Genomic DNA, 26,879 nt, shown 5'->3' on the forward strand with positions numbered 1-26,879 from the left:
CAGGTTTGGTGTTAGGACAGTTGACTTCCAGCCTTCATCAAATCCTTGCCCTACCCTATATATAGGTACAATTTCCAGATGAAGAGATAACCTAAGGAACAACATCATCGTCATCAACAACAACAATAACAGCAAAGTTCTAAGCTGCTAGAACTCTTAAGTAATTCCTCTTGTGATTCTGGGTCTCCTTAAGCTAGACAGGACATCTAGAAGCCATGAAAGATAAGACTTATAGATTTGAGGTCACACAATCTTGAAATGGCTTTGCAGACAACCCAGCCAAATATTATTCAGTGCTTAACAAGTAATGGGTGCCACATGAAAACATTTCCAATAGTAACACCATGAAAATACTAAGTGATAAAGGCAAATGACAGAATAGTTATATTTTTGAGATCAATAAAATCGATAACCCTTTGGCAAGTTTGATTAAAAAAAAAAACTGGTTATGGGAGGGAGAAGACACACACAAGCAATATTAAGAATGAAAAGGGGGTATAGTTTCAGAGAAAAGCAAACACTATAAGGTAATACTAGTTGTAACTTCGTGCCTGTGAACTTGAAATTGAAAATGAGATGGACAATTTTCTAGGAAAATGTAAACGACTAAAACTGACTCAAGAAGATGTGGGACTTTTTTTTTAAAGGAAAAATAGAACTCTGGATGTATTAATAGATATAGGTCCACAGATTAATATAGATAGATAGATGATGGATAGATATAGATAAATGATAGATAAATAGATGATACATATCAATAGGTTTGTGGTTTAAAAATGCAGGTTACCTCTGGGAAATGGGACGAACAGAGGCAAGGCTAGGTGGAGGGGGGCAGCTGCTTTCTAAATACAAACCGTGTGCTTTGAATCCTGTAAAAGTCACGAATTACTTTTGTGATAAAGGAAGCAAAAATTGTTGGTGAGTGGCTCTCCGGGAAGTCCCAGGAACAAGCCAGAGGTGGGCTAAAGGATGGAGCTGGAATGGAATCCAACCGCTCCTCTGTGATAATCAGATTCTCCCCAGTCTCACCGTCACACCTGCCCCCTCCTCTCTCCCTCTCCTTCCCACTCTGTGGACAGACATCCTGAGATTGGAAGGCGTTGATGAAACAAGGCAGAGCCGCGGAAAGAGGAAAGAAGAGTTCAAATCCCTCCTCCAGTCTGGGGTTTGCAGTGTCAGACTTTGGGGAGAGTACCTTCACTTTCTCCAGATCCAAGGGTCGTCGCGCCCCATCCGCACCCACCACCCTCTGGGGTTCCTAGAGACTCAAGCTAAATTGTTGAGCGAGTCTAATCCCGCAAGAGCTGGCGATGAGGGGGTGGGGTGGACGGCGCCTCCGCCCGAGGCTGCAGGTAGGAGCATCCCCGCCCCCGCTGCCCCCTCCTTCCCCCTGCCTCCCTAACATACACACCCACACAAGCCGCGCGCCTCCCGGCTAGAGAGATGCTCTGAGGAGCCAGCGGACAGCGGCTCCTCCTTAGCCAGCTGAACCCAAGAAGCAGCTGAAGGGCTGCGGTTGCGCCGGAGACCTAAGCCAGAACTGGGGACAATTCTTATCTTTCTTTCACGCTTCTTTCTTTCGCTCAAAAAACAAACAAACCAAAAACTCCCCTGTTCCCACTGCAACTTGGAGGAGCATGGAATGACTGGAAGGAACTGACGCAGAAGCTTTATTTATAAACCCTAAAGAAGTTCTGGGCAAGTCACTCCACGGGACCCGCGAGGCCCCAGGTAACCCCAGCTCCAGGCGCCGGCTTAGTATGGTGAGCCAGCCCACAGCCTCAGGCAAGGGTGCGGGGCGCTCCCTGACTTTGCTTCTGGAGCAATGACACTCCCCGTGGCCCGGAGCCAGGTGGCCTCGCTTGGTGAGTGTCCCCACCAGGTAAGCGCACCCCGGGGGGTCTCCACTGGTCACCTGAATGGGACCTTCAGCTCCTAAGAAGTAAGTCCACACAGTTTAGCCACAGGCATGAGTGGGAGGTTTGTAAGAAAGAGTCTGTTTTTATCACAGGAAATTGTGGGAGATAGGAGTGGAAGATGGTTTTAAATATTTTATTTTTGTATTGACGCGTGGGGATGAGATGCGTAGGGGGATGAATTTTTGTCGGAAATGCTTGTGGATCGGGCCTGGAGATAGGCGCCTGAATTTGTGCATGGACTGAAGGGGGAGCGAAGCCCTCAGATTTTGCAGAAACCTGTGATGAACGGGAGGTGAGAGGTGATGATCCTGAAAATGTGCCAGATATTGTGTAGAGTATGAATCTAAGCATTTTAGAGAAATGATGGGAGAATCACTTACCGCCCTGGCTTCACCTGACCCCCACACTCGGTCATCTCCACGAAGATGCTCACATGTACTGGCAACAATGGACACCCGCGCTCACTGCCTGCGCGCCCCGAGCCCGCGGCGTTCAGCACCTCGGACAGAGCCCGCGGGGTCCGCGCGCGGCGCCCGGAGAACACCCGGCATCCCGTCTCCGCCCCAGGCACCGAGGCTCCTGGCTGAGGGCGACTACCCAACGCCGCCCCCGAGAGAGGATTCTCGAATCGCAAAGGCAAACGTGGAACTCAATGTCTGATCCGCTTCTAACTGCTTCCCGTGACTGCGGAAGGAAGAGGTGGAGTATAAACACATACCCCCTAGCTTCCGCAAATACTACAGCTGACAGGCGTGGCCTCCTGGATTTTGAAAGGTGGACCCAACCTTCTTCAAATTTTAACAATTACTGAGAGCTTTCTATGTGCCAAGGCCCTGTGCAAAGCGCTCTCTACATGAGTTACTTTATTGTTAGAGCCCGCCACAAATGGGTCTATGATCCCCATTTTACAGATGAGAACACTGAGGCAAGAGAACTTGAGTAACTTGCCCCAGTTTATACAAACACCAAATGGCAGAGCAGCGTTCTTAAACTCCAATCTGGGCTGCAATAGTTGGGAGATATGTCAGGCAGAATTCTGTCAAAGAGCTCTGAACTTGGGATCAGAGGAACAGAGTTTAAATCAAAGCTGTACTACTTACAGACATGTGCTCTTGGGCAAGATTACCTAATGCGTCTGGACTTCAGGCTCTATCTGTAAAGTTAGAATAATAAAGCTTCCCCTGCAGAAGTACTAGGGGAGGAAGTGTCCGAGAGATCTTGTATGTGGCAAGATTCAGGTAACTTTGAATTGTGGTTGCGTGGTAGTGGGGGAAGGAAGGAGGGAGCAGGTGATTCAAAGAGGAAGAGGACTGGCAAGGAACCCTAGTGGCCTTCTACAGGGTGCTGGGCACAACTGAGGGCAGGGCTTAATCCATCTTAAAACATTCCCATTAAAAAATGTTAAAGCACTGTTCCAGTCAAGCAATACAGAACTGTGCACCACATTTAGTCCCCAGCCCAGTACTATGCAACCTTGTTCTACACTAATCAGGCTAAAGGTCTGGGAACACCTGGCAGTGAAAGAGCCTAGATTTAGCAAGATTAAAGACTCAATCTCTGTCTTTAAACTTCCCACTTATAAATGGGGAAAGGTTGAACAAGATGGCTCCTCTCAGCTTCAAAAGTCTAAGACTTCCATAGTTTGTGGATAATGAAATAATCCAAGGGTTTCTGGGCTTCCCCATTCACTCAGATGGTAAAGATTCTAAGTACAGGAGACCTGAGTTTGATCCCGGGGTTGGGAAGATCCCCTGGAGAAGGGAATCACTACCCACTCCAGTATTCTTGCCAAGAGAATCCCATGGACAGAGGAGCCAGGCTACAGTTCATAGGGTCACAGAGTTGGACACAACTGAGCGACTAACACTTCTGGACAAAAAAGGCAAACAATTCCACCCATTCATCTCCTCCATCAAAAAGATATTTTGAGTGTGTGTGTTAGTGATGTTTTAGTTTTCAGCATTTCTTTTACACTCCATGTGCCTTTGAAATTATGTTAGTCACCATTATAGTGGAGTTTAGTTAAACACAAAACAGCCCTGCTTCAAAGAAGGCAGTTGGTATCAGCCTGGGGCAAAAACATGCAGACGCTTTACCGTCTGAGCCACCAGAGAAGTCTATACATATGAGCACTTTATGGTAAGTCCCTACATATGAGCCTCAAGTTTTGAACTTTTGAAGACACAAATGTGCATTCACCAATCATGTAAGTCAGTTCACATATCTGGCATATATTGTTATGTGGGTGTATCCTCTACATGTGGTTGTGCTTTTGTATTCTCTACAGTGCTATTTTTTTTTGGTATTTGTTTTTATGCATTATCTGTGTGAAAAGTATTATAAATCTATTACAGTACAGTCGTTGTTTAGTCTCTCAGTCATGTTCGACTTTTAACCACCCCATGGACTGTAGCACACCAGGCTTCCCTGTCCTTCACCATCTACTGGAGTTTGCTCAAACTCATGTCCATCGAGTTGGTGATGCCATCCAGTCATCTCATCCTCTGTCACCCACTTCTCCTCTTGCCTTCAATCTTTCCCAGCATCAGGGTCTTTTCCAATGAGTCGGCTCTTCAAATCAGGTGGCCAAAGTATTGGAGCTTCAGCTTCAGCATCAGTCCTTCCAATGAATATTCAGGGTTGATTTGGTCCAGGATTGACTGGTTTAATCTCAGTACATTACAGTACAGTATTATAGAGCAAATATGTTAGTTGGGTGCCTCTGCTAACTTTCTCGGACTTAGCAACAAATTGGACTTACAAATGCACTCTTGGAATGGAACTCATCCATATGCAGGGGACTTACTGTATTGGGTTATAAAACCTTGGGAAGTAGGAATAAGGGAAATGAAACACAAGGCAAGGAAAGAGGAAAAGTAAATACATTATTGAGCTCTTCATGGCTTGGCAATCAGTGCAGTGATTACTCAGTCTTTTGGAAATTGTATAGTCCACTGGATCTCACCCAGACCCAAACTAGGCTATTAGAAGAAAGGGAAAAGAATTTACCTGACATCTACCACCCATCTCCCATCAGTCAACATTTGTCCTACAAAAGGCCAATCTTCACCACCAACTTCTGAGCAGAGTAACTTGATCTCTCCAGGCAGCTGATGGAGAAACAGTTTCTCCAATAGTCAGTTTCTCCTGGTCGGTGGCACCCAGGTGTGGGGCTCAGCCATCTGTAGCAGTGACAGCAAGGGTGACCTGACTCTAAGACCAAGGTATAGACCTTTCAAAGGCCACTTGGGCAAGAGAGCAAGGTGAGCAGCCAACACCCAGACAGGAGAGGCGGACATACATCTGGGATGATACATAAAGTGAGTTTGGCATCATCTGCAAGGCTCTTGTCAATGAGCCACGTGACCTGCAATCTCTTCAACCCACTTTTCTTGATGTGAAAAGTGTAAGGTGGATGCAGCACGCCAACAGTTAACGTTAAGGCAGCACACTTTATCTGGGCTACAGGGATGAGGTAAGGATCTGATTCTGTCCTTGCACGGAGCTCCTGCATTTTCATCATTTAAGGAATTTAAGTGGGGAGGACCACAGTGAAAAAAATGGCTAGAGACAACCTGAAAAGTAGCTCACTGGGGATAGAGAAAGTTCCCTCTATCGATGGGCTAGACAACCCAGACCTCAGAGAGCAACTGGGATGTTGAGCCTCCATCTTGCTCTCTCCTTAGGGGCTGGGGGAAGAGTAGATGGGGGACAAGCCTGAGCTCAGAGGAGAAGGTAGCCACTGATGCAAAGTGAAGGGAGAGATGCACCTCCCAGATATTCTATCTTCTCCCTCCTTTGCTTTCTTCTTTTTCTCCCTACCTGCCTCCTTCCACCTCAGTCTTCGAGGTTGTCCAGAGCTATGTGACTGGCACTACACGCAGCACAGAGAGAGACCACCCAATGGTCCACCCATATCCCCTTTCCATCTTCCTTTCCTTATTGTCTTCCTTCCTTCCTCCATCTTTCCCTTTATCCAACTTTCAAATTATTGCACAGCTGATGAGGGACAAAAGACAGTTTCCCTGCCTCGAAGGGCTCAGAGATACAGGGAGGAGGCTGACCCAGATGGTTAGCCAGATCAATACTCCAAGTGAGGAAGGTGACCCCAGGGAATGCAGTACCCACATTTTTTCTTTTGTGTATGTTGTGTATGTTGTGTGTTTGAGAGACAGAGAATGCAAAGATGATGTATAGTATTCCAGTGTATGAATACACTACCATTTCTTTATTTTCTTTTTAAAAATTATTTTTATTTAGTTATGTATTTATTTGGCTGTGCCTGGTCTTAGCTGTGGCATGAGTGATCTTCAGTTGTGGCATGTGGGATCTAGTTCCTTGATCAGGGATAGAACCTGGGCCACCTGCATTGGGAGCCCAGTGTCTTAGCCACTGGAACACCAGGGAAGTCCCTCTATTTTCATCTTGAGGGACTGTTTCTAGTTTTGGCTTTTTTTATGAATAGGGCTCCTGGGATCATTTTTGCACGTGTTTTGCTACGCATATTTATCAGTAATCTATTCCCGAGAACAAAACATCCCCAAAATGAGTGGCTTAAGTGAAGGATCACTTCTTTGCCAATAGTTCTAGAATTGGAACATCTGCTGGCCTCCCCCGAGCTCCCTTATGCAGTTGCCATCTTCTGGGGCTTTGGCTGCTCTGAGATGGCCTCATGGACACTCCAGTGTTCGCTGAGGCTGTCAGCTGAAATGCCTTGTGTCCTTTCTGGCAGGATACTCTGGCTTCTGTCCATGGCAGTCAAATTCCAAGAGAGCAAATCCTGAAGCTACAAGGTCCCCTGAGGCCTTGCCTTGAAAGCCACACAAAGTTAGTTCTGCTGCATCTTATTGGGTGGCTCAGAGAGTAAAGTGTCTGCCTGCAATGCGGGAGACCTGGGTTTTATCCCTGGGTCGGGAAGATCCTCTGGAGAAGGAAATGGCAACCCACTCTGGTACTCTTGCCTGGAAAATCCCATGGACGGAGAAGCCTGGTAGGCTACAGTCCATGGGGTTGCAAAGAGTCGGACATGACTGAGCAACTTCACTTTCATTGGTCAAAGCAAATCCCATGCTGACTCCTCCTCTCCATGGGAGGAGAGGGAAGACCTCATCGCAGGTGGTGTGCACACAGGGAAGGGAGGACTTTGTGGTCATGCTTTTCGGTCCACCACACACCTAAACCCAGGCATGGAATTACTGGGTCAGAGCATAGGCATTGGCTCAGTGGAACCAACTGATGCTCCACCAATGTGTGCCTCCTGCTTCCATCTTCCTGCATCCTTGATGCTGTCGGTCTAATTTTAGCCTCGCTGGAGGGGGTAGTGCTATGGCTACACAGCGCTGTAATTTGATTTTCCTTGATTACTAACAAGGCTGAGCACCATTTTCTGTGCTTATTGGTCATTTGTGTATCCTCTTTTGGAGGAAGTGATTTGTAGGTGTTCTTTATATAGTCTGGATATGAGTCAGTTGTAATTTTATTCCACTTTCTCCCTTCCATCTTGAGTGATTTTTCTCTTGATTAAAAAGGAAGTAACATTGGAGCTGAGATTTGAGAGGTGATGAATAATTAAAGAAGAGCAGGGCGGGCTTATAGTTAGAAACATGAACAGGGCTAGAAGGAAGAAAAGGAAAAAGTGGGGCGGTTGAGCAATGGCCAGCTTTCAAGATAGATGGAGCATAAAGAGAACAGGCGTAGCAGGCAGGTGCTGAAGATGGGTGGCCAGGAGATGAAGGCCCCTTGGATGGAATGGAAGACAGCTTGTTTTCACTGCACGTTGCCTTTTCTTCCTTTGTGTGTTAGTGGCTCAGTCATGTCCAACTCTTTGCAATCCCATGGACTGTAGCCCACCAGGTTCTTCCATCCAGGGAATTCTCCAGGCAAGAATACTGGAGTGGGTTGCCATTCCCTTCTTCATTTCTTCCTTTAGCTCTTGAAAATTCTGCTTTAAATGCCCAGAGTTTAGGGATTAACAAGCTTATCAACTCATGGAACTGTAGTAAAATGATCCTATGTAGGACCACAGGAGAGTTAAAACAACAGAATCAGAAGAGAAAGAAAGGCCACATCAGGGAGAGGAGGGAGAGAGAAAGAATCAGTAGGAGAGGACTTCCCTGGTGGCCCAGTGGTTGGGTGTCCACCTGCCAATGCAGGGAACATGGGTTCAATCCCTGGTCCTGTAAGATTCCACATGCCTTAGGGCAACTAAACCCTGGGCACTACAACTGCTGAGCCTGTGCTCCACAAGAGAAGCCACTGCAATGAGAAGTCCTCCCCACAACTAGAGAAAGCCTGCACAGTAAGGAAGACCCAGCACAGTCAGAAAATAAATAAATCAACAAACAGAAGTGGTAGGAGACTGAAGAAAGAAGCATAGAGTTGAAGAGACAGAAACAGAGACTTCTTGTGGATACACTTATTAACATATGGTATCTTTGGATGGTAGTAATTTTACAGAAAAATCTCATAGGAACACATAGACACAATTGCAACAAGATCAGACTGAGATGGAGTTGTTAGAACAGAGCATTGGGAAGAAGCAGAAAATGATCTGAAGCGGAAAGATACATCCTAGACTGTAAATCAAAGTTACTTCTGAAGGGAAAGAGGAGCTTTGAAGAGGGTTGGGAAGGGGTGTAAAGGGTACCTCTTCTTTATATACTTAAGTATGAATTGGACTTTTTTCCCAAAAAAGAAACAAGTATCTATTCATATATTGAATGTTTTAAAAGGCTATATATCCATCTCTCAACTTGAGCCAAGAAAAGCTGTCTTCCTACTTAATTTTTGTGTGCATGTGTTCTCAGTCATGTCCAACTCTTTGCGACTTTAGCTGCTGCTAAGTCGCTTCAGCCATGTCCGACTCTTTGTGACCCTATAAACTTTAGCCAACTTTTTCACTCTCCTCTTTCACTTTCATTAAGAGGCTTTTTAGTTCCTCTTCACTTTCTGCCATAAGGGTGGTGTCATATGCATATCTGAGGTTATTGATATTTCTCCTGGCAATCTTGATTCCAGCTTGTGCTTCTTCCAGCCCAGCATTTCTCATGATGTACTCTGCATAGAAGTTAAATAAGCAAGATGACAATATACAGCCTTGACGTACTCCTTTTCCTATTTGGAACCAGTCTGTTGTTCCATGTCCAGTTCTAACTATTGCTTCCTGACCTGCATATAGGTTTCTCAAGAGGCAGGTCAGGTGGTCTGGTATTCCCATCTCTTTCAGAATTTTCCACGGTTTATTGTGATCCACACAGTCAAAGGCTTTGGCATAATCAATAAAGCAGAAATAGATGTTTTTCTGGAATTCTCTTGCTTTTTCCATGATCCAGTGGATGTTGGCAATTTGATCTCTGGTTCCTCTGCCTTTTCTAAAACCAGCTTAAACATCTGGAAGTTCACGGTTAACGTACTGCTGAAGCCTGGCTTGGAGAATTTTGAGCATTACTTTAATAGATGGGGAAACAGTGGAAACAGTGTCAGACTTTATTTTTTGCGGCTCCAGAGTCACTACAGATGGTGACTGCAGCCATGAAATTAAAAGACGTTTACTCCTTGGAAAGAAAGTTATGACCAACTTAGATAGCATATTCAAAAGCAGAGACATTACTTTGCCAACAAAGGTCCATCTAGTCAAGGCTATGGTTTTTCCAGTGGTCATGTATGGACGTGAGAGTTGGACTGTGAAGAAGGCTGAGCGCCGAAGAATTGATGCTTTTGAACTGTGGTGTTGGAGAAGACTCTTGAGAGTCCCTTGGACTGCAAGGAGATCCAACCAGTCCATTCTAAAGGAGATCAGTCCTAGGTGTTCATTGGAAGGATTGATGCTAAAGCTGAAACTCCAATACTTTGGCCACCTTATGTGAAGAGTTGACTCATTGGAAAAGACTCTGATGCTGGGAGGGACTGGGGGCAGAAGGAGACGGGGACGACAGAGGATGAGATGGCTGGATGGCATCACCAACTCGATGGACATGAGTTTGGGAACTTTAGGAGTTGATGAACTCTAGGAGTTGGTGATGGACAGGGAGGCCTGGTGTGCTGCAATTCATGGGGTCGGAAAGAGTCGGACATGACTGACTGAACTGAACTGAAACGTTAGCCCACCAGGCTCCTCTGTCCATGGGATTTCCCAGGCGAGAATGCTAGAGTGGGTTGCCATTTCCTTCTCCAGGAGATCTTTCTGACCCTGAGATCGAACCCGTGGCTCCTGCCATGTCTCATGCATTGCAGGTGGATTCTTTACCACTGAGCCACTGGAGAAGCCCTTTTATACAATAGAGTAATGGAAATTGATCAATAATTTCTCAGAGGAGTGGGGCAAAAGGAAGGATGGTGTGCATCAGAGGAGAAGGAAAGCTCAGCCATTGTTACACCTGCTCGGCTGAGCCCAAAGGACAAAAAGTCCACCTGGGGGGGCCTTGTGGGCAGAGTGCAGCCATGAGAGGTCCAGGGCTGGCAGGCATCAATTCTGGGAGGCCACGTCTCCTTATTCCTGGAAGACCTCTTAATCAACACCCACTTTGGAGGCTCTAAGTCCAGGAATTAGGTAATCGACATGAGGAAAACCAACGCAGGAAACCCAGGTTTGACAAACTTCAACAGGGGTAACTCTGGTATGAGCTTTATTTCCTAACACTGGTGAGCAAAGATGCAATCCCTTGTCCATCCTCTGCCTCTGGTCTGCTCAACCAGAGAGAAGGGTGTGGCAGTGCATCATTCCAGTGGGTCTGTTAGTCTGATCGTCAAGGATGAGAACTCTGACATCTGCTGGAGAAGTGGGAACTACAGCCTGGAAAGGGATGGCTGGACAGTTCTTGTTTTTATAATCTTTTCCCCCTGTGATGACTGTGATACATGTTTGGTTTAGGAAGTACAACAAAAAGAACATGAAAACTATTCACAATCCCATCTCCATTGTAGTGCATTTTATTCTGGTCTTTTGGATACATACCTAGAGCAACAGTGCATTAAATCATTATTGACGAGGTAACCTATGACTTACACTATGAAGTGTAAGTCATTGCTAAAGGCTGAGGCTACAGCAGTGAACAAGATAGATACAATCCTTCCTTTGGCAACTTAGATCTTAGTGATGCCAACAGACAAAAAACAAAGGTTCTTAAACTGCAGTGTGATAAATATGTGCAGTCAATGCAGCAAGAGCTTGCATGTTTTCTTGCTTACTCTCTCCTAGACATTACGCCAGCTATTTCACATGTGGTTACTTGTTTAATTAATATATAGAATATCCCATTTAATCTTCACAATGACTTTACGGGGTAGCCTGCTACTATCACCACCCCCACCCCTGCCAGGCTACAGTTGAAGAAGAAATTCAAAAAAGTTAAATAACCAAGCTAGAGATTTCCCTGGTCGTCCAGTGGCTAAGACTCCGAGCTCCCAATGCAGGGGATCTGGGTTTGATCCCTGGTTGGGGAACTAAAACCCTACATGCAGCAACTAAAGATCCCATGTGTTGCAACTAAGACCCAGCGTAGCCAATAAATAAACAAAACAAGACCAAGCAAGGTGGCATCACTTGGGATCAGGCTGGGACATGACTGTATACAGACTCTGTAACAGCCGTGCTGCTCAGATCGGCTATAGAATGTGTGCGTGCATGCCCAGTTGTGTCTGACGTAGCCCGCCAGGCTCCTCTGTCTGTGGGATTTTCCAGGCAAGGACACAGGAGTGGGCTTCACTTCTTTCTCCAAAGCTATAGAATATATGACACTTTTCTCTCTTCTTCCCTTGCTAGGTCTGACCATTGCTGTGGCCCAGAGACCCTAAGCTGTAGCCAGGATGATGGATGATGACACGGAACTGAGGACAGACGGAAACTCACTTCTAAAGGCTGTGTGGCTTGGGAGGCTCAGGCTGACAAGGCTCCTCCTGGAAGGCGGCGCATACATCAACGAAAGCAATGACAAAGGGGAGACGGCTCTCATGGTGGCGTGCATCACCAAGCATGTGGACCAGCAGAGCATCAGCAAGTCCAAGATGGTCAAGTACCTGCTGGACAACAGGGCAGACCCCAACATCCAGGATAAATCTGGCAAGACCGCCCTCATCCATGCCTGCATCCGAAGAGCTGGGGGGGACGTGGTCTCCCTGCTGCTGGAGAACGGAGCAGACCCCAGCCTTGAGGACCGCACTGGGGCTTCAGCTCTGGTTTATGCCATAAATGCAGATGACAAGGATGCGTTGAGACATCTTCTGGATGCCTGCAAGGCCAAAGGCAAGGAGGTAATTATCATAACGACAGACAAGTCGTCTTCGGGCACCAAAACCACCAAACAGTATCTGAATGTCCCCCCTTTACCCAAAGAGGAAGACAGACAGTCGCCTCCCCCATGTGCTTCTCCATCTGAGGTTGAACTTAAGGCTCCAGGCCTGGGCTCTCCACCCAGCGAGAGGGAAGATGGCTTCTTTAGCCTCCAATCAGGGCATCCAAGTAGTTGCAACTCTGCCAAGGCTCTCAATGAACCTGGGTCGCCTACTCGGAAAGTTGGGAATCTCAAAAAGGCCCGCCTGCCTCAGCTAAAGAGGCTCCAGTCTGAGCCCTGGGGCCTGACCGCACCCTCTGTGTTGGCCGCCTCCTGCGTGCGTCAGGACGAGACCCATGGCGTGGGCATGGACGGCGAGGTCAAGAGCATCGGTGATGTATCCTTCCCCAGAAGGGGCCCCCTCTCCAGAACCAGCAGCATTGATGGCAAAGATGCCAGCCTCGTCCACACTGTCACGGAACAGGTTGTGAAGATCCCGGTCTCTTTGGCATCGGCCTCATGGAAGGCAGCCTACGAGAAGACTCAGGCTCCCCATCCACGTCTGGCCAGAAGAGGCACTCTCCCTATCGACCAGGAGAAGGTGGGCATCTGCCCAGTGGGTCCCTCTGCTCTCAAAGACACCATGACCCTCAAATGGCTGGAGAATGACCTCTATGATTTAGAGTTACACCCTGGGGCCGACCTGCCCAACCCTATCTCCCTAGAATCAGGCAAAGGACCACTGGATCGCAAGAAGCTCAACAGCTCCCACCTGTCTCTCTTCCAGGGCTCCAGGGAGTCCCTGGACGCTGTGTCCAGCACGTCACCCAACTCAGCCCGCCGCAGGCCACCCCATCTTCTAGAAAGACGAGGTTCTGGAACCTTGCTCCTGGATCGAATTTCTCAGACCAGGCCCGGCTTCCTCCCACCTTTAAATGTAAACCTGAACCCACCTATCCCGGATATTAGAGTGAGCAGCAAACCTTCCTCTCCACTTGCTAGTGGCTTAAAATCCATGGTTCCTGTTGCTCCAAGCTCACCAAAGAGAGTTGACTTGAGAAGTAAAAAGAAACTCCTCCGGAGGCATTCTATGCAAGTTGAGCAGATGAAGCAACTGTCTGACTTTGAGGAAACCATGACCTAGACTAAGCTTCTAGGGAGGTTTTTTTTGGGGTTTTGTTCTGTTTTAAATCTATGTAGTTTATGAATAGTACTGTAATCTAGACCAGCATAGCCATGCAGGCTCTCTGTATCCTGATCATCCTTAATGCTGGTGTGTGGCTGCTTCAAAAGAGATGGAAACAGACTGCCGCTTCCCTTCTGAAAGTACATCTGCGGTTTTATAGGGCTCCTTGGAAAGAGCTCAGGATAACTGGGTTTTAGAGTTGAAATTGCAAAAAAAAAAAAATTTATATATATATATATATATATATATATATATATATCCCAAAGAAGAAAACCTTTGGAATTTCAAATTCGCACAGCAGGTACCGTGATCTGAGCTGCTGACACCTGTTATTTTATATCAGACAAACAAAAATTTAAATCACAAGGTGGTATTTGGAGTATGTCATGTGTCATAAATTTATAAAGTGCCTAAGAGAAAAACAAGAAGCTTTAACATGTGTTAGAATGGGCAGAGGCTCAACACCAACCTCCAGGCTATGAAATTTGGGGATGTGTGTTACATCCAGGGAAACAGAAGCTGCATTCTCCTATTAGGGAGGTTCTGGTATCCACTTCCTACCTTGAACCATGTCAGGGGGCACTGGCTGGTGTAGCGGAGTGGAGCTCTTCCAGAACTTCAGCAACAGATTTTATCCACTAATTTGGGTGTCCTTTGGGCTTCTTCAGTGTTTCGGAGGGTAAAGAATCCGCCTGCAATGCAGGAGACTTGGGTTCAATCCCTGGGTCAGGAAGATCCCCTGGAGAAGGAAATGGCAACCCACTCCAGTATTCTAGCCTGGAGAATCCCATGGACAGAGGAGCTTGGCGGGCTACAGTCTATGGGGTCGCAAAGAATCAGATGCAACAGAGTGACAAACACTTTTGGGTTCCCAAATATCATATCTACATGTCCCCCAAATTCTGTAATGTAATAGTAGCTGGTGCCTCAAAGATGAATCACGTCCAGAAGTGAAACTCACGTTGACCTCCTGATCTGACTCAGGTTCTGTGTTGAAATCTCATGGAAAAAAAAAGAAGTCAGGGCTAATAGCTACTTTGGAGCTGAATATTATACAACTCATAGAATAGACCCATAAGAAGTCTTTCCTTATTATTCTTTTTTAAAAAACTGGGTGAGATCTTGCCAAACTAGAATAATGTGTGATGCTGAGAGACACTTATATTACAAGGTAGAGCTGATGGGTGGTTCTCAGGTCAGAGGCAGGGGACAGGGGAGACAGTTGGAGCCTGAAAATTTTAAGGGATGCACACTGTCATTTCCCCTTCACTTTTCTGGGAAATTCAAGAACATCTGATTTCTTCTTTGCCTGAATTATCTATGTGATGGGAAATTTGTAGAAATAACCTGTACAACCTTTTAAAGCCACTCTGTTTGAACCCAAGAAGGGAAGCAGATATTTATCATTTTTGGTGTCATGTAGCCACCTTTGAGATGAAGCTATTTCTGGTTATTTCCCATGTATTTTCTCTTTCGTGCTTCTTAGATAGGTTTTCTCTACGGTTAAAAAAAAATTCAGTAGTCCCTTGGAGGTAGCATCACATCCTAGAAAGAGGAAAGACTTTGAGATTTGGGTTTGTGTCTCTGTTTCATCATTTACCAGCTGCAAGACTTAAAGGAGGTAGCTTTACTTCTCCAAGCCTCCACTCCCTCATCTGTAAAATGGGGTTAGTAATGCCTCACCTGGCAAGTTTGTGGTGAGAATTAAATGAGATAATATATGAAAGTGCCTGTAACTGTGCCTAGCACAGGGAGGAGTAATTGGATAAGATGAAGCTGATTTTGTTTTAATGTTGTTTAGTACTTTATTATGAAGTTAAACCTACACCACTGTATGATCTAGTCTCCACTCTAGGCATTTACCCAAAAGAAATAAAAATTCAAGTTCATACAGAAACTTTTATACATATGCTCATAGAAGCTTTTACTAAATAGTAAAAAAAAAAAAAAAAGAGAGAGAGAGAGAGAGAGACAACCCAAATGTTCATTAACAGGAGAATATTTTTACATAGGTGGATAAATCTCTAAAACATTATGCTGTATTAAGGTGCCAGATACAAAAGAGTACAAACCAAAGGATTCCACTTATATAAAGTCCCAGAACAAACAAAACTAATTTGTGGTGAAAAAAAAAAATCAGAAAGTAGCCACCTTTGTGACTGGGACTGAATGGGAAGGCACACAAGGAGAGTTTCTGAGATGGTGAAAAAGTGTTATATCTCATTCTTGGTGGTACATAGGTGCAATTCCATTGATCTGATAATATTTCAGTTTTTACAAAGTTTAAATTCTGTGATATAAAACCCAAAATTAACTTGTATAACAATGAAAATAAGAGGTAGCTGATTTCAAATACTCCTTCAGACCTCTGAAGTCTCAAAATAATACCAAATACCCTACACAGAAGTGAAGCAGACTGTAGGTGAAATATTCAAAGACCCCTTGAGATTCTCATGGGTTCTATAAATACTGAGTCCCAAACTCATTTGTAAAGTGAAAAAAATTCTGCCATAGAAGCTATGCAGATCAGACCATTTCTATAAGGGTATTCTCTAGAAATGTATCTGAATATCCCAATCAAAAGTGCTAATGATGGTTATAAATACTCCAAGTATTTGTTTATCAGTAATTCCATTAGGGCAGGCACATACCCAACCTTGGCACTGTTGACCTTTTGGGCTGGGTGATTCTTTTCTGTGGGAGACTGTGTGTGTACTACATGTTGCTGAGCAGCATTCCTGGCCTCTACCCACTAGATAACAGCAACCTCCCTCCATACTGTGACAACCCACAGTGCTTTCAGACATGGCCAGACATCTCCTGGAGGCAATACTGCCTCAGATGATCAGCACTGCTCTAGGAGAACGATTGCATACGTGGTAGGAGTATGTCAAGAACAACCGAACTGCACAGGGTGAGGGGCTGGCTGGCCGGCGAGGCTGTCCCACTAACTGAAAGGCAGGAAGGTGACTAACATACAATGTGGGCCTGTAGGATTCTTGACATGAGTGCCAGTGGCCTCTTGTGCTTTGCAGCGAGGAAAGAAAATGAGAAGCATTGCACATAAGCTAGTGAAACCCAGGGCTCATGAACTTGGTTGAATGTGGACATCCCATAGGCTTCTCAGCACCATTTAGATAGGAATGTTGTTGTTTAGTTGCTAAATTGTATCTGACTCTTTGAGATCCTGTGGAATGTAGTCTTCCAGGCTCCTCTGTCCATGGGGTTTTCCAGGCAAGAATACTGGAGTAGGTAGCCATTTCCTTCTCCAGAGAATCCTCCCGACCCAGGGATTGAACCTGCATCTCCTGCATTGGCAGGCAGATTCTTTTACCTCTGAGCCACCTGGGAAATCCTCAGATGAGAATAGTTCTTACCAAGTCGACATGATTACAGGCAAGCAACACCACTCTGATACATTAAAGAGAGAACCAGACAGACAACCATTGATCTTAGCAGCTCATTAAAGATACACATACACACACACACACACTGCACACTTTAAGTACTTTTCTAGTAGTTGTTAGTGTCAGTTAAAACTAACCTCTGCTAGTAATATCTAACTGTGGGGATAGCGAGACTGCGTAAGAGAATTTTTCTAAACCTTTAGCTAAGACTTGAAAGCCTAGTTTATCCAAAATAGTGACTGTGGCACATTCATAGCAATTAGCTTAGGCAAAACACTACCCACAATGAGTTGCCCATTCGGAATAGCCTGTCCATTGCACAGGTGGGTAATAGCAGGTATGCTCATGCCACTTACTGCCTGCATCCATCAGTCGGGACTTTCCCATTAGCCTTTAGACAGTCATTACAATAGTACTGTTTATCACTATCTGATGACGCGGTAGTTGAATTAGACTATTCCAAACTAGTAGAACCACTGCAATACTTGATTATGGTTAATGCATAAATGGGAAGTTTTCTTTGTGTTAACAAACCTCACAGGAATGCTTTTTAAAAGCATACTTAGATTCAAACATGCTTTCTAGATCAGAGATTTGGGGGAACCTAGATCACTACAGAAGTTAGTTGCAAACTGTAGTTTCAATAACTCGCCTATGTAAGATTCTCTGAAATGTTTATCAAAATATATCATAGAATGTGAGTCTAAAGTCTCATGTCTGGGGTTTGCATTCAATTTCTAAACATTCCAAAGCATTTGTTTGTTGGTTTAAGTCCATTGTCCATTCTCTTAGAATTTCATCAAGTAAATGCAGGTGTTGTCTGACCTTCTTCTTCGATGTGTCTTGGTACTTTAGACGTACCATTCTGAACTGGTTCTCTACAATGTTTTATCCTAGTCTCAAGCTGACAATGTGCTCAAGGATGTACCAAAATCCATATAATGGAACTATTTAGATACTTCCGATATGTCAATAAAAGATAAATTGCAATCCTTCAGGAGCATTTCCCATTTTTCTTAGTGAGATCTCAATCATAAATATTACCTTTTCTTTAAGATGGGCTTGACATGACTGCCTGGTAACACTGAACTGAGCAAACACTGTTTTATGTATGCATGATTTAAAAAATTAATTTTTAAAGATTTTTTTGATGTGTACCATTTTCAAAGTCTTTATTGAATGTGTTACAATGTTGCTTCTGCTGTTTATGTTCTGGTTTTTGGCGGGCATGTGGGATCTTAGCTCCCTGACCAGGGATCGAACCAGCCACCCCTGCACTGGAAGATGAAGTCCTAACCTCTGGGAAAGTCCTCCGAAATTAATTTTTAATTACACAAGGATTATAGTTTCTATTCTGGTTACAAAAAAGGCTAAGAATTAGAAGCCATGGTCTCGAGGGAAGTGAGTTCCTTTATGAAGGCTCTGCTGCTTGGTTCCCCCACAGGGATGCACCTGCCATCTGCTACTGGCAGGGACTTAAAGGTTCCTGGACAGCCCTCCTTGGGCCGGATTTCTAATCCTGATGATCATTAATAGAAGCTGATTTCTCCTAGCTCTTACTTGGGTAGTAAGGTAGGTAGGTAGTAGGTAGTAAGTATCAAATGAACCAGCTGGATGGTCTCTCTTATCTCTTTTACTCCAGCATTCTGTGATTCAGATTTCATCCAGACTTCCTGATTCCCTGGAGAGTTCCAAACCTTACCCAGAGGTTCTTCCCTAGATGGTTGAAATAAACACTATTGTTTCATGCCCATCTCAGCCTAAACCAATGTTATGACAAGACCAGCCCTTGTGGTTCTCATTGTGGCTGCAAGAAGTCATCTACAATAATCATTAGGAAACTTTGGGGAAAAAGAAGTTTGCTGCTTTTTTTGAAAAGGTTCTGAAAATTACATGGCATACCTGGAGTCATACAGTGAGGCTGTGGGTAGTCAGAGGGCCCAGGCCTTGAGGTCTGCTTTTATTGGGGTCCAAGCTGAGGACCTAAGGTTTCGCAGGCTCGCTCTTTATTAGTGAATTTGAAATGTAAGAGTGAGGGACTCCCGTGGCTGCCCACTGGTTAAGACTCTGAGCTTCCACTGCAGGAGGCACGGGTTCAATCCCTGGTTGAGGAACTAAGATCCCACATGCTGAAAAGCACAGCCAAAAAACCTCCAACGCCCCCCCAATAATCCTCCCGCACCTACTCCGAAAAACAAACAAACAAAAGACTTGTAACAGCAGGAATTTAAAGTGTGAAAAGAGAGAAAAAAAAGGGAGGCCCAAATAGTCAGTTAACAGAGATCTCTAAAACAAAGTTGGGGGGAGCATGACCAGGTCCTTTATTCAGTCCTGTGTGGCTGGCAATGTATCTAGGGAGAAAGCCATCTTTGAGATAGAGGCCCTCAACCATCAAAAACAAAGTCAGGCACTTGCATTACAGAAGAAAAGCCAGCTGTCAGGCTTATACTACATTTAACCAAAAAAGGGGGGCTTCCCTGGGGGTCCAGTGGTTAAGACTCTGCCTTCTAATGCAGGAGGTGTGGGGGTGATCCCTGGTCAGGAAGCTAAGATCCCACATGCTTCACAGCCAAAAAACCAAAACATAAAAAATACTGTAACAAATTCAATAGACTTTAAAAATGGTCCTCATTTTTAAATTTTAAAAATCTTAAGATTTTTAAGAAAAAAAAACCTTGAAGAAAAGGACTCTTTTCAGCATGTCTTTGTCCCCCTTCTATCTGCAGGAAAGGCAAGCCAATATTGTTTCCAGCTCCTTCAAGAAGAGATTAGGAGGGATTTCCATGGTGGAGAAGAAAAAGAAGTGGTGATGGAGGGGTTGTGATGAGGCACAAGGCCTGCCTTGAGGGAGGGAGTGCATTCCCAGGATTGATAGGGGGCTCAGAAGGCTGGAGTCCCTCGAGTGGAACTTGCAAGAGCTTAGTTTCTGGCACATTGGCTCTCTAGTTGCGGAGTGTGGGCTTAGCTGCCCCTCAGCACGTGGGATCTTAGTTCTCCAACCAGGGATCAAACCCGTGTCCCCTGCATTGGAAGGTGGATTCTTAACCATTGGCCCACCAGGGATGTCCCTGTTTCTTCTGTTTTACAAGGTTTCATACCTTTTTGTTTTAAATTTAAGTATACAATTCAATTATTTTGGTATTTGGTATGAAATATGGATCCAAGTTCTTTAAAACAAGTATTTTTTTTTGCCTATGAATATCTAATTTTTCCAGCATCATTTGTTGGAAAAGCTGTCATTTCTCCACTACATTGCCTTTGTACCTTTGTAAAAAATCAGCTGCCCATGTATGTGGTTAAAGCTAACTTCTGCAGACATTTTTATAGAAATTAAAAAACTGATTCTAAAATTCAGTTGGAGGGACTACTTAACAGGCCAGCGGTTAAGACTCTGAGCTTCCACTGCGGTGGCCCAGGTTTGATCCCTGCTCAGGGAACTAAGATCTCGCATGCTGCTCGGCAAAAAAAAAAAAAAAGGTCAGTTGATAAGTACCTATACTTCTATTGGCAACCTTAATGATTCTTTGCACTGTAACAAAATATAAAAAATAAAACAAAATTCACTTGGAAATGCAAAGGACCTCCAAGAGCCAATACAATTTTGAAAAAGAACAACAGAGTTGGAGAGAACCGATTAGAGAGATCAGAAATAAACCCTTGGATATGTGGACTAGAATACTGCTCAGTAATAAAGAGGAATGAACTACTGACATACATTGCTTCCCTGGAAGCTCAGTGGTAAAGAATCCGCCTGCCAATTCAGGAGACACTGGAGAATCCCTGGGTCGGGAAGATCCCCTGGAGAAGGCAGTGGCAACCCACTCCAGTATTCTTGCCTGAGAAATTCCATGGACAGAGAAGCCTGGTGGGCTATATAGGAGTTCATGGAGTCACAAGAGAGTTGGACACGACTTATCGACTAAATAACTGACATACACAACGGCGTGAATGCATCCTAAGATAACTGTGCTGAGTTTGAGAAGCTCTACTAAAAACAGTGCTTTTGTATGATTTCAGCTGTATAAAATTCTAGAATATGCTAATGAATGTAGAGACAGAAAGCAAATCAGTGGTTATGGGAATGAATGGGAAGGTTGGGGAGGCATGGAGGGAGGGATCACAAAGGGAAGGAGGCAACTATGGGGGAGGTGGATTCACTGTCGTGATTATGTCAATTTCACAGGTGTGTACATGTGAAAACTCATCAAACTGTACACTTTAAACAGATGCGGGTTGTCATATATCAATTACACCTCAATTTTTAGCCAAGACCCATAAGGAGCTCCCCGGATACAGGAGAATTAAAGAATGACTATATAAAGTGAGACAGTAAGACAACACAGACTGTGATTAGTTGGGTTCTCCAGAGGAGAACCAATAGGATATTATACACACATACACATGGAATTATATATACTATATATAGTATACAGGTATGGAATAAATAGGATATATATGATGTGTGTGTGTGTGCTCAGTCGTGTCGGACTCTTTGCGACCCCTTGGACTCTGCGACTTTGCGACCCTGCCAGGCTCCTCTGTTCATGGGATTCCCCAGGCAAGAATACTGAAGCGAGCTGCTATTTCCTTCTCCAGGGGATCTTCCCAACCCAGGGATTCTCCAGTGTCTCCTGCACTGGTAGGCAGATTCTTTACCACTGTGCCACCCGGGAGGCCCATATATGATATACATGAAGTATATATATGAACTGTCTCTCTATCTAAAGCCTTATTATAAGGAATTGAATTGTGAAAGCTTGGGTCAAGTCCAAAACCTGCAGGGTGGGCTGGCAGGCTGGACAAACAGCAGAGCTGATGTTCCAATTCACGTCCTAGAGCAATCTGATGGAAAATGCCTCTCATGCAGGGGAAGGTCAGCCATTTGGTCTATTCAGGCCTTTGACTGACTCAACAAGGTCGACTCACATTCTGGAGGGCAACTGGCTCTATTCAAACTGCAGCGACCTTAGGATTAATTTCATCCAAACACCTGTTACAGAAATACCTGGAATGATGTCTGACCAAATAGCTGGGCACCTTGTGGCTCAGCCACATGGACTCATCATAAGATGGTAGATGTTTTGTGGATGGTGTGAGCAGCAAGGTCCCTAAAGGGAGCTGGCAGAGCCTCCCAGGCATATGAACAACACAAGCAAAGTCAGAATGGGAAATGACTGTCAGAGCACGTGGGCTCCAAATAGAGACTAGAACAGAGGTGATGCGCAGGACCCACTGGGATAATCAGGATCAAGAGGGACTGTGATATTTCTGTGAGGCCAACTGCATGTGGTTGGTGTGGGTAATACCCTGCAGTTTCTAAGCTAGAAAGTGACATCATGTGCCCCCAACACCCTCCTTCAGGCTCTGTTTTCTGTCCACTCTCCCGGTGTGACTGTAAATATTCAAATTAAACATTTTCAGAACTGGCAAAGGCCCTCATGGGAAAAGCAGCATTTGGGACCACTTCCCTCTCCAATGGGCTGTTGTCCCTTGATAATTCTTTCCAATTTTGTCAGTTCTTTGATGCTTTCTAGAAAACATTTAAAGCTGTTGTCTTCAGGGGGAACTTAAGTTCAAATTATCTAACCCACCTTAACTAAAAACTGTAAGTCTTTGTTGTGTTTTTTTTATTATCATTATTGACTGTAATGCAACAGCTATGAATAGTATTCACCTATATTCAGTCCTCCTCTCCTTCTGGACACATGGGGGACATATCTTCCCATTCACTTTGTCATTGGGTAGGGCCATGATATTAACTGAGGAAAACGAGCTGGGAGTGGGATCAGTGTATGTGTCTCTTCTGTACTATAAACACAAAGAAATTTGACAAAAGCTATTTCAAAGCATTCTCCTGATTCTATGTTTCCACAGCACATAATTTCAGAGTGGTCTATTGATAATCATATAGAGATTATTTTACTCTAAGTGTTGCCTTCATAAGTACTTTGTAGAATTTCCCTTTCCCATTCCTCTTTTTTATAAAAAGATTATTTATTTTCGACTGCTCTAGGTCTGTTTTGTTACTTGCTGGCTTTCTCTAGCTGTGGCAAGAGTGTGGGCTTCTTGTTGCAGTGGCTTTTATTGTTGTGCGACTAAACCAAATTGCTGTGCAACTAAACTAAACTTCATTTAGTTGCAGCATGTGGGCTCAGCTGTTGCACCTCCCCAGCTCTAGAACACAGGCTCAGTAGTTGTGGTGAACGGGCTTAGTTACCCCTTGGCATGTGGCATCTTCACTAACCAGGGATCGAACCCTTTTCCCCTGAATTGGCAGGCGGATTCTTAACCACAGGACCATCAGGAAAGTCCCCTTCCTATTCTGTCTTAACCTTTTAGTTGAATCCTATAGCTTTCTAGCTGCCCAAAGGTAATGAAAAATCTGGTCCCATTCCACTTCAGTTTTGTAAAGTTTAAAAATAAAATAAAATTTAAAAAAAATTAAAAAAAAATCTCAAACTCTATAGAAACAATGAGAAGAGTGGAAATTGACTCACAAAAGTGGTTAAGACTTAAGAAAGGCTAAGTGGCCAAATGCACCGCCAAAATTATGCCATGGTAAGCTTCCTCTCAGGGTGAACTTCTGCTCCTGGGCACTTGTTCTCACTCCCCAGGAGTCTCCATCCTACCACTGCCATCAATAACCTATGCCTTTAGACACCCCCTCACATCGGATGCAAGACTGGCTGGCTGGCAGAGCCTGGGTCACATGCCCACATGTCTTGGGACCTACAAGCAGAAAGAGGGGGAATACCCAGCCCTCCGGGTGCTGTGATGGGAGGCAGGCTGGCCTCTCACGGAGGGCAGTGTGTGTCACCTTCTCTGGTTTGTCTGCGGAAAGCCTGGTATGGTCACAGCTCCACGGCAGCGCATGTGGTTTGCAAACTTTCTATTTGCCTCAGTCAGTCCATAGCGACTATATTGCTTTCTTTCCTCACCATCAATTACATATATGAGGCATGGATAAAAACTGATTTTCTTTCAAAATCCTAAGAGCAAGTTGTGGAGTGTGCTCCTGTGGCATGGAACAAATAAAAATCCTGCTTCAGACATAGGGAAGAGACCTGTGGACACAGCGGGGAAGGAGAAGGTGGGATGAATTGAGAGTAGCATTGAAATATATAAATCACCATGTGTAAAACAGATAACTAGTGAGAAGTTGCTGTATAAAACAGGGAGCCTAACCTGATGCTCTGTGATAGTCTGGAGGGTGGAATGGGACGGAGGGTGGGAGGAAGGTTCAAGAGGGCGGGGACATACATATACTTATGGCTGATGGACTTTAGTGTACAGCAGAAAGCAACACAACATTGTAAAGCAACTACCCTCCAATTAAAAACAAAATAAAAAGCCTGCTTCAGGGCACAGACGGATTCACTTTATAAAGCCTATATCTTTATAGGACACTTTTAAAACCTTTTAAATTGTGAAATAAAATACACGTACAGAACACAAGTGTGCAATTCAACAAAGAGTCACAGTGGTAACATTCCCGAGTTCCCCTTGGGTGCCCCTCATGTTCTGACTTTCATATTTCCTATTCTGATCCTTTTATTTCCTTATCTTGCCTTATTTTACTGTCAAGAATTTCTGGAACAATATTGAATAGCAGTGGTGATAGTTTATGTTTTATTGCCAGTTTCAAAGGGAAAGATTTTAATGTTTACTTGTTAACCATGAGGTGGGCTCTCATTTTTTAATAGACATTTTATGACATTAAGGAATTATCAATTATTTTTGATCTGCTGTGCTGTCCTTAGTCACTCAGTTGTGTCTGACTCTTTGTGACCCCATGGACTATAGCCCCTCACGTTCCTCTGTCCATGTGGATTCTTCAGGCAAGAATACTGGAGTAGGTTGCCATGCCCTCCTCTAGAGGATCTTCCCAACCCAGGGATCGAACCCAGGTCTCCCACATTGCAGGCGGATTCTTCACCATCTGAGCCACCAGGGAAGCCCCAAAATACTGGAGTGGGTAGACTATCCCTTCTCCAGGGGAACGTCCTTCCCGACCCAGGAATCAAATTGGGGTCTCCTGCATTGCAGGTGGATTCTTTACCAGCTGAGCTACCAGGGCTCTTTTTTTTTTTTTTAAATCATGAATGGACACTGCACTTTATCATGCTTTTTCTGAGTATTAAGATACCCATTTTTAACTTTCTGTTTTTAGGGGCCTTTAGAAAAGTCAGCTGTGAAAGTGGACAGGTAATAGTTTTGCTTTTGTTTTCCAAGTTATCCTATTTTGGAACCTTCTACCACACATCATGGAACACAAGCACTGAAAGAGGCTTGGAGGTCCTCAGCCATTACACTCCATCACTCAGTTCATGAATCTTCTCTACAACATCCCAGGCTATTTATACAGTCTCTGCTTGAATATTTTAAGCAATGAAAAAAATCCATTATCTCTACTCATCAATTTATGGAAAGCTCTAGTTGTCAGGAAGTCATTTCTTATATTGAGTTGAAATATACCTCAATGTCAGATTGATGGTTTGCCCAAGTTTCAGCAGATGCAACATGCAAGACAGATGTACCCCCAAGGAATGGGTAGAGTTGTGTGTGTGTGTTTGTGTGGTGAAAAGCATGTGGCCTTTAGAATCAGGCAGACCTAGTTTCAATTACTGGCTTAGCCATTAACAAGTTGAGTGAATTTGAGTACTATGGTAGATTGTGTCATGACCACAGATTCCTGCCAACCTAGTATGCTCCTCCTTTGAATGTGACTCTGCAGCTCCTCCAATCCAGAGACGGATGGAGTTGAGAAATGGAACATTTCCTGCAGTATCAGTAAACAAGGATGTCATAGTCACCAGCCAATGCAGCCACCACCAATGGTGAGCTGGTCAGCCCTGACAGGACTTAAGAAGGAGAGAATACCTGCAATATAGCAGCCATCAGACTGCAGCCATGCCCCATGATGAGCCCTGAGGAAGCTCACGATGAGAAAACACAGGATACTGGCTCTAGATAGCTAAGGTACACACAAACGAATGATTTCAGTGAGCCCAGATTCCTGCATCTTCTCATATACAGAAAAGCACTAAACTCCTTCCCTTGGAATATCTGATCTTTCTTTCCTCTGATGTTCTGAGTACCTTCCCTTTGTTGCAAATCTTCTGTATAACCTGGCTCCCCACCTGGTCTCCTTGGAGCTGTTCTCTCAGAATTTCTTGCAATGCTGCCTCCAGGCTTGAAGTCCTAAAAATTCCCACCAAATAAAACACAGCTCGAATATTCTTTTTAAGTCTACAGAGTCCATTTCTTCACCTTGAATCTGGGCTGGCCCTGGGACTTGCTTTGATCACCAGAACGTGTTAAAAGTGATACTGGGCAAATTCTGGAATGTAGTGGGGGTGGGTGGGGATGGCAGAGGGAGAAGGGCCAAGTTGTCTCTGACTTGGCTCTCTTGGGAGGCTGCCCTGAGCCTGCCATATCATCTAGGAAATCATCAAGCCTACAGGGGGCTTCCTCTGTGCCTCAGTGGTAAAGAACCCACCTGCCAATGCAGGAGATGTGGGTTTGATCCCTGGGTTGGGAAGATCCCCTGGAGGAGGAAATGGCAACCCACTCCAGTACTCTTGCTAGAGGAGCCTGGTGGGCTACAGTCCATGGAATCAAAAAAGAGCTGGACGCAACTTAGTGACCAAACAAACAACACAGTATATGGGCTCTTAGTTCCCTGACCGTGGGATTGAACCCATGCCCCCTGCAGCGTGGAATCTTAACCACTGGACCGCTATTATGCAAACTTTTAAAGCTAATACTCTCTTCCTTCTTACTTTCTACTCTTCCAGGTTAAATCCTGTTTCCTTTGATTTTACCTCATTTGAGAAGCCTTCCCAGCAATTTATTATACTGCTTCCCTCCTAATTACTTCCTATACTCCCTATTTTATTAATGTCCCTCTTAGAACAATAGCTATGATCTGATCATTGCCTGTTACAGCGCAGGCAGTTCCTTTCAGTAATAGTAACTTCCACACAATAGGTGCTAAAACAATGCTGTTCTTTTAGTCACCCAGCCCAAGACAGGGATTCTTTTTTAGTTCTTCTGTTTCCATTGTCTTATATTCAGCTAACTGTTGATTATCTGTCTT

The 26,879-nt window shown here is 44.6% G+C and overlaps 1 protein-coding gene across 1 annotated transcript; it reads left to right on the plus strand.

The window, feature by feature from the left end:
• The first annotated feature begins 1,366 nt into the window (after positions 1-1,366).
• Positions 1,367-13,569, plus strand: ANKRD34C (ankyrin repeat domain 34C). Its single transcript, XM_061394557.1, has 2 exons — positions 1,367-1,882; positions 11,680-13,569. The coding sequence occupies exon 2, from the start codon at positions 11,724-11,726 to the stop codon at positions 13,329-13,331; it is 1,608 nt and encodes a 535-aa protein (XP_061250541.1). The 5' UTR covers positions 1,367-1,882; positions 11,680-11,723; the 3' UTR covers positions 13,332-13,569.
• The last annotated feature ends 13,310 nt before the right edge of the window (positions 13,570-26,879 follow it).

Source organism: Bos javanicus, chromosome 21, assembly GCF_032452875.1.
Source record: "Bos javanicus breed banteng chromosome 21, ARS-OSU_banteng_1.0, whole genome shotgun sequence".
NCBI lineage: Eukaryota > Metazoa > Chordata > Mammalia > Artiodactyla > Bovidae > Bos > Bos javanicus.